This window comes from Mizuhopecten yessoensis, unplaced genomic scaffold (assembly GCF_002113885.1).
Source record: "Mizuhopecten yessoensis strain PY_sf001 unplaced genomic scaffold, ASM211388v2 scaffold716299, whole genome shotgun sequence".
In the NCBI taxonomy this organism is placed as follows: Eukaryota; Metazoa; Mollusca; class Bivalvia; order Pectinida; family Pectinidae; genus Mizuhopecten; species Mizuhopecten yessoensis.
In genome coordinates, this window is record NW_018480047.1 from 524364 (window position 1) to 532333 (window position 7970).

The following is a 7970-nucleotide window of genomic DNA, read 5'->3' on the forward strand; positions in this document are numbered from 1 at the left end:
ACACACACACACACACACCACCCCCAACACCTCCCCCTACGAAATCTCGTGATATAAACCTCCCTATACATTCCTACTTACATCATTCCTTGACGTCCCTCGGATCCTTCTCCTGTAATCATCGCCTGGAAAGTTCGCACTCCCACAACCCTGTAAGAACAACAAGTTTCAGTAAGTAAGAATTCCATGATCAATTTTAGAAGTTTCAATACAAGCATTTTATTGTATAGCTGACAACGTTGCCTTCAGAGTCTATCCGATCTAATTCATTGACAATGTCCCACTTGTGGATTTTTTCATATTTTCATAACGAAAATTAAAAGAATGAATGTTATTTTTGCCCGCTTTTTATTAAACGGCTTTTGATAAATCAGTTTCATGAGTTATAATAACAGGAAGACAACATTTCTATTAAAACTCAAACGCATAAAGCAGAAGGTACTTTTCGGTAAATGTATCATATTTCGTAAATGGTAAGTTTGTTTGTTTTAATTCCTGTTTGTGTTCAAACAAACTTAGCTTTACTATTCATACCAGACAGATGAATCTTATTCTTACTCCCCTCTCCCCACCGGTCTCTCCTGGTGGTAATACACCTTTCATGTTTATTGACAGCCCGTACGATTTAAATACTTACTTCTGACAAGTGTTGGGCACTGTATCCAGGACAACACGGGGTCCTAGATATCGGACAGTGAATGGCGGACAGACTTGGCGGGACATTTCCGGGCGGACGATGTCCCATATGTTTTGGGGTCTTCTGTATGTAACAGTCGGGATGTGGAGTCCCCTGGAAATTGCAAAAATACAGTAAATAAAATAAAAAACAGTAAATAAATACTTCCTTTTCAGGTTACCTCCCTTTGTTTCACACATTGTATTCAAAGCAAAACATCTTCGTTGCGTGTTTATTTATTTCGCACCCTGGTACATTGTTTTACCACGGACGTAGATAATGTAATTCCGTGGTTTTATCTCCCGAAAGTAGCAGTACAATATGTGTGGACCTACCTGACAGATGTAACCCAGAAAGTGGCAGTACAATATGTGTGGACCTAGCTACCTGACAGATGTTACCCAGAAAGTGGCTGTACAATATGTGTGGACCTACCTGACAGATGTTACCCAGAAAGTGACAGTACAATATGTGTGGACCTACCTGACAGCTGTTACCCAGAAAGTGGCAGTACAATATTTGTGGACCTACCTGACAGATGTTACCCAGAAAGTGGCAGTACAATATGTGTGGACCTACCTGACAGATGTTACTAATCCACTTCCTGTGTTGGGTACGCCCGCAACCATTCCACTCAGACCGGTAATATCAAGAGTTCCGACGACCCTGTAATGTAAAGTTGAAATTTCAAGATGTATCAAATATACGTTTCCGAAATAGATGGGTTATTTTTCGCTTTGGCTTCACATACTTTTATCATTACTGATGTAGTAACGACAGCACATGCATTGACGGTATATATATTTAGCGTGCAATATTACAACCATGATGTCACAGGCAACGATAAGACGGGCAGGGCAATTATGGTAGTTTTCACGATATTTTAGTCCTCAGTTTAAGCGTATGATAGAGAAATTCTCTACTCGTTCTCAGTTTATCTATTTAAGAAAAATATCAATGTGCTAGGGACTTAATTGTGATCCCCTTCATAATATCTATTTAGAGTACTATAAAACTTCCGGTGTTTTTCGTCATTAAATTAAGATAACTTACATATCACATCCTTCGTTGAGAGAGATAATGAGATTCTCGCCTTCGTAACGAGAATTGAACTCGGGACAGCTCGGTTCCTGTTCCCGCCGCTGACAATGAACAGCCACAACGGCAAGAGAGATAACTGTAAAAGAAACCGGACATCATGATACAGGGTGTCGAGGCTATGCAATCGTCAGTAGTTTTTATTTAAACATTGTACGGGTTTATACGTGTTACGGACTTGCTACTACTTCGGAACGTAACTAAGGGAAGTTGGAACCTGTTTCACATCCCAGATACGTAATTTAAAATGCAGCAAAAATGATGTTTAATCGACGACTGCATCATCTTGAAGTAAGCACAATGTAAACTTTTAAGTTTTAAATATGGATTATTAAGTATGAGACCGAAGTGTATATATTGTTTATCTACCATGCCCCAAACTCTACATGTACATACACCGATTTCTAAACCAAATGCTGAATGTGACATTTACATGAAAGTGTACATATTTAAACAGAACGATTCGTACCTTTCATTTATTTCTAAATCTGTAAACATGCATATTTGTAACGAAGTAGAGAACGGTACGCCCACTTGGTTATACGACACTAGCGTTACATGACACTTGTGTTATATTTCCACGAGCTACATATGACACCGTATTACAAGGACGTACCCATACATAACACGGGAGATATGTTATACAACTCGTCATCAGTCTACCGTAACAACAATCAACATCTTCTGGTGATAATCACCTTAAAAGTTACATACATCGATAACCATACAACACTGAACTTCATTTCAGAGTCATCTAAACGATCTCACGATCTCATAAAAGCTTATCACATTAAACATCTCCGCCCTCTCTCACACATAATGTAACAACTCTTTAAAACTTAATTGAAAATATCAATTAAATCAAAATTTTCCATCTTGTATATACATATATATAGTATAGTATGTTATTGGGAAAAGGCTTTATATAAGCTGAACTCCCCTTTTGTATAATAGATGCAAAAACAAATAATTGTATGTTTAAATAAAAATCCAATGACGAAATATCAATGGTCATATTAATTTTGTCGAAAATATTAACAAAGAGTCGGGAAGTAGTATCTGAATCAACGACAAAAATATCGTGATTTAACGAAGAAAAACAAAATTTCGATAAAGACAGTTGCATATAATCCCGTAGAAAGATAATCTTAGCTAAGAACTAAATATTATTTGATCTAATAAGTAGAATACGAATAATATATTATGTTGCAAAACTCGTTATACTTACAGATGCAAATAGAAATGATTCCGTTCATTTTTTGCGGTCCGGGTTGTGTTTCAGAATATCTCTAGTTGTTCCTTGTTGATAGTGGCAAATGGTTTGGTGTACTCGTGGGTTAGTGTCGGTATTTATAGAGCATCGGACAGCCGCTGACCCGACCCAAACCCATGCATAACGTCAATAAGGTGACGCCAATGACGTTGAATCAAGTGTAGCCAATCAAATAGCGCATTTCATGACAGCGGACAAACAAAATATGAGGCACCGAAGGGAAAATATATCTCCTCTGCCACGAGCGTTAAAAAGACACTGAAAGTTGTGCAACTTTTCACGTGCAACATTTATTTAATTATACCTACAAACTATTGATAAATAACAGCATATCTAAATGCTTCCACATATTGATTTTCTAATTTTGTTTTCTGTATTCAAGGACGAACATTTTTCTATGAGGGCCAAGGATATTTGTTTATGAGTATTTTAGGCGTGCACTGACCACTCAACACGACAGGGTTGATTAATGGTTAGTTGTCCGAACCTTCTCGTCGGCGGCAGTCAACGCCGTGCCCAGTCAATCACGCTGCGGGGGTACAATTAGGGGACATGGGCTGAACAATGATGTCCTTCAGTATAAATTTAATTAAAAAAATGTGTTATTTTTTCAACAGAGATGTATATGTCTCTATGTCTCTGTTTAATTAGCTTCATATCAAAATATTGTTGTTGTTTTTCAAAGAAAAAAATAATTTACAAGTATGAATATGAACGTATTGTTGCATGCACACCGCCATTTTTGTTTCCGACGGGTCCTCTTTTATAAATATACCAGATCTATATATAGGGGAGGTAGGATAACACTTTATAGTTTAGGCTATCGACGTCTAATCGTCGTGGCATGTCTGATATCTGTAAACTATTCCATGGACGTAATTATTCATTAATCATGCAAATAGCCATCGTTGTGGTATAACGCCTCACAGAGGGGGTCAGACAGTTTAATTACATGTCAGTTTACTCTCGGCATGTACAATGTAGTAAAGATTAATTACATACATTACGATTTGTTGTTCGCATATGAACAAAAACATCTCAAATATGTTGATTACACCTACATTTTGAAATGAGATCAATTCATCTTTCTATTGAAATAAATATGCAGTCGTTATGGTAAAACAGACTCTGGATACCTATATGTCGCACTGCGTACACGTCTACAGCTCCCCACCTCCCTAGGTGACACACAAACATACGTGTATCGCCTAACACTCGGAGTTTCGCCTGTTCAATATAACGTGTTTGGCCACACTAACACTTCAAACCTATATCAGTGGATTCATCTGACTTAATCCTAACTATTTATCTGCTCTGATGCATTGTATAGCGTCTGATGAATTGATTACGCCACATCAAATACGTAATAACAGCGTAAAATGCTTTTCAGTCAACCAATATGGCTGAAATATGGGATTATACTTTGTAAGCTTCTAGCGATTTTCAGAAAGAACAACTATTTATCATGATGTGACAATATGCGTATTATACGGAACTACATATACTTTACGTTTAATATTTAATTAAGATGTTTTTAAAACGCCTATTTTAATATTAATTGGATAGGCAGCACTTTTTGACAGCCAGTATTTTAAGGCGTTTTTCTTTTTATTGTATTGTTTGAAATCAATAAAGACGAAAACTAAACGTTACCGTGGTTACCGGTACCGCTGGCGGTGTCGGATGTTACGTTACCGTGGTTACCGTTACTGCCGGCGCTGTCGGATGTTACGTTACCGTGGTTACCGGTACTGCCGGCGGTGTCGGACGTTGCGTTACTGTGGTTACCGTTACTGCCGGCGGTGTCGGATGTTACGTTACCGTGGTTACCGTTACTACCGGCGTTTCGGATGTTACGTTACCGTGGTTACCGTTACTGCCGGCGGTGTCGGACGGTGCGTTACTGTGGTTACCGTTACTGCCGGCGGTGTCGGATTTTACGTTACCGTGGTTACCGTTACTGCCGGCGGTGTCGGACGTTGCGTTACTGTGGTTGGTTACCGTTACTGGCGGCGGTGTCGGACGTTGCGTTACTGTGGTTACCGTTACTGCCGGCGGTGTCGGACGTTGCGTTACTGTGGTTACCGTTACTGCCGTCGGTGTCGGACGTTACGTTACCGTGGTTACCGGTATACGGCTTATTATAATTAGAGTCACCAAATACTCAAATATAAAGTGTGTTTTACAAATTCATTTCGATTTATTTTTATTGTTTTTGTAATCAGCCTCGTTAATGTTGTGTCTGTTTTAGCATGTTCATGAAGTTGTTATTTGTTTTATGTTAATTATTATCAAGTGTACTTGGTTTCCGTGACATGAAATGTGTCTGCCTGTAATGGTAAGAGGTATTCCATGTACACATACAGATACAATTGAAGTTGATGTTAGAAACCTTTAACAAACCTTTAAAACTATATTGTTTTGTGCCCACCCTAACCTTTGTTGCCAGTTTTCAAAGGAAGAACTGTTCAAGTCAAGACCACTCTCTTATTCATGTGTAGGCTTAATAAAAATAAAAAAATGAAATTTAAATTGTTTAACCTATCTATACCAACCCATATTTTTTCAAACATGTAACAGGAAACAAATATCTTTCGTTGTATATAGAGGATACTCACACCCAATAAGTGATGTTTCTCCAAGAGGTAAATCAAAAAGTGTAAGTTTATTTGCAGTATACTCAACAAGCTTCAGCAATTAGTTTCAAGTTTCAAGTTTTATTCGAACTTTAGGCCATTGGACCATCAGTATACAATACATATTATACACAAATCATGGATAATGTACAGAGAATGAAAACAATCATATTCCATTATAATCCCCTTAATTTGTTTGCCTCATAGATGAATTTTCCTAGTAGACACAATTCTTTAATATTATGGACACTCAATAACTGAACGACTTTAAACACATACGGCTTTTTCCAATAATAGCTTTTGATAAAACGAGAGTTGAGATTTGGAATTCAGAGGGGGAGTTACACTGTGAACAATATCTACGTTCTCTAGATATATTATTATTCCTTCTAACATCTACAGCCAAAGAATGGGTAGATGTACGGATTTGAGTTTAACAAATGCGATATTTCTTTGGTATATATTTTGTGAGGTAAAATTGTAATGATTCTCCGAAATCTATTATATGCTTATACAGTAAACATTTTGGAGAGTTTTCCACTGTGGCCCTTAGGAATTGTACAATTGTATACCTTGATCAAAAATTTGTTGTTTTATCAATGGTAATAACATTTTGTTCAGAGAAATACAATGGATTTAACCAAACATCTCTAAGACATAGATCATTTAATTCATCTCTTACTGCTTTAGCCCAGTTAAAATCATTTCTACTACAACATGGTAATAAAAATCTATAGGAATTTGATATAATACAATTTTCAGATTTTAATATCTTAAACCAATATTTTATCATTCTAATTTTTCTCATACAAACTAGAGGTAACCGTCCCAATTCAAGATATACCATGATTTTCAATTCAACATGGTATATCTTGAATTGGGACGGTTACCTCTAGTTTGTATGAGAAAAATTAGAATGATAAAATATTGGTTTAAGATATTAAAATCTGAAAATCAACAAGCTTCAGCAATTAGTTTCAAGTTTCAAGTTTTATTCAAACTTTACGCCATTGGACCATCAGTATACAATACATATTATACACAAATCATGGATAATGAACAGAGAATGAAAACAATCATATTCCATTATAATCCCCTTAATTTGTTTGCCTCATAGATATTGGCCGATTTCTTCACTTTTAGTAATTTCTTACAAAAATGTAAATCTACATGTTCAATCTCTGGAGCTTTGTGCATACACCAAATTTCATTTGCATAGAAAAGGAAACTGCTTACATATGTATCGAAAATAATATGTAATTGAAAAGAGTCCTAAAATATATGTTAAAATAGGATTATGTAGACACAGTATATAAAGGTACTATACAGAATGTAAGTATGAAGTACAGATATATTTCACTCTTAATATCCATTTGTATCCAAATTTCCATGCTCAGCAATTGTATATACAAATACATGTATTAAACATAAAAATATATATAATAACACGGACAGATTAAACACATGTATTCAATATCATGGACAACTTTTAACTTGTATTTACAAGTATTACACATGTATATAATATCACACACGTATATACTATCACAGACATATATTACACATGTATATACTACCAAAGACAGGTATAACACATTATATACTATCACAGACAGGTATTACAAGTATATATACTACCACAGATAGGTATTACACATGTGTATACTGTTATAGACAGGTATCACACATGTGTATACTGTTATAGACAGGTGTTACACATGTGTATACTGCTATAGACAGGTATAACACATGTGTATACTGTTATAGACAGGTATTACACATGTATATACTATCACAGACATGTATTACACATGTGTATACTGTTATAGACAGGTATTACACATGTATATAATTTCACAGATAGGTATTACACATATGTATACTGTTATAGACAGGTATCACACATGTGTATACTGTTATAGACAGGTGTTACACATGTGTATACTGTTATAGACAGGTATAACACATGTGTATACTGTTATAGACAGGTATTACACATGTATATACTATCACAGACATGTATTACACATGTGTATACTGTTATAGACAGGTATTACACATGTATATAATTTCACAGATAGGTATTACACATATGTATACTGTTATAGACAGGTATCACACATGTGTATACTGTTATAGACAGGTGTTACACATGTGTATACTGTTATAGACAGGTATAACACATGTGTATACTGTTATAGACAGGTATTACACATGTATATACTATCACAGACATGTATTACACATGTGTATACTGTTATAGACAGGTATTACACATGTATATAAT

At 35.7% G+C, this 7970-nt stretch overlaps 1 protein-coding gene across 1 annotated transcript in view; it reads right to left on the bottom strand.

Annotated features, from left to right (window-relative positions):
• Nucleotides 1-3172, bottom strand: part of LOC110442786 — a 4170-nt gene extending 998 nt beyond the window's left edge. Inside the window, exons 1-5 of the mRNA XM_021486565.1 lie at nucleotides 3003-3172; nucleotides 1730-1853; nucleotides 1256-1342; nucleotides 638-790; nucleotides 82-150 (exon numbers count right to left, since the gene is read on the bottom strand). Of these exons, the coding sequence (XP_021342240.1) occupies nucleotides 82-150; nucleotides 638-790; nucleotides 1256-1342; nucleotides 1730-1853; nucleotides 3003-3030 (461 nt within the window). The 5' untranslated portion in view covers nucleotides 3031-3172. The remainder of the gene's footprint in view (nucleotides 1-81; nucleotides 151-637; nucleotides 791-1255; nucleotides 1343-1729; nucleotides 1854-3002) is intronic.
• Nucleotides 3173-7970: the final 4798 nt, after the last annotated feature.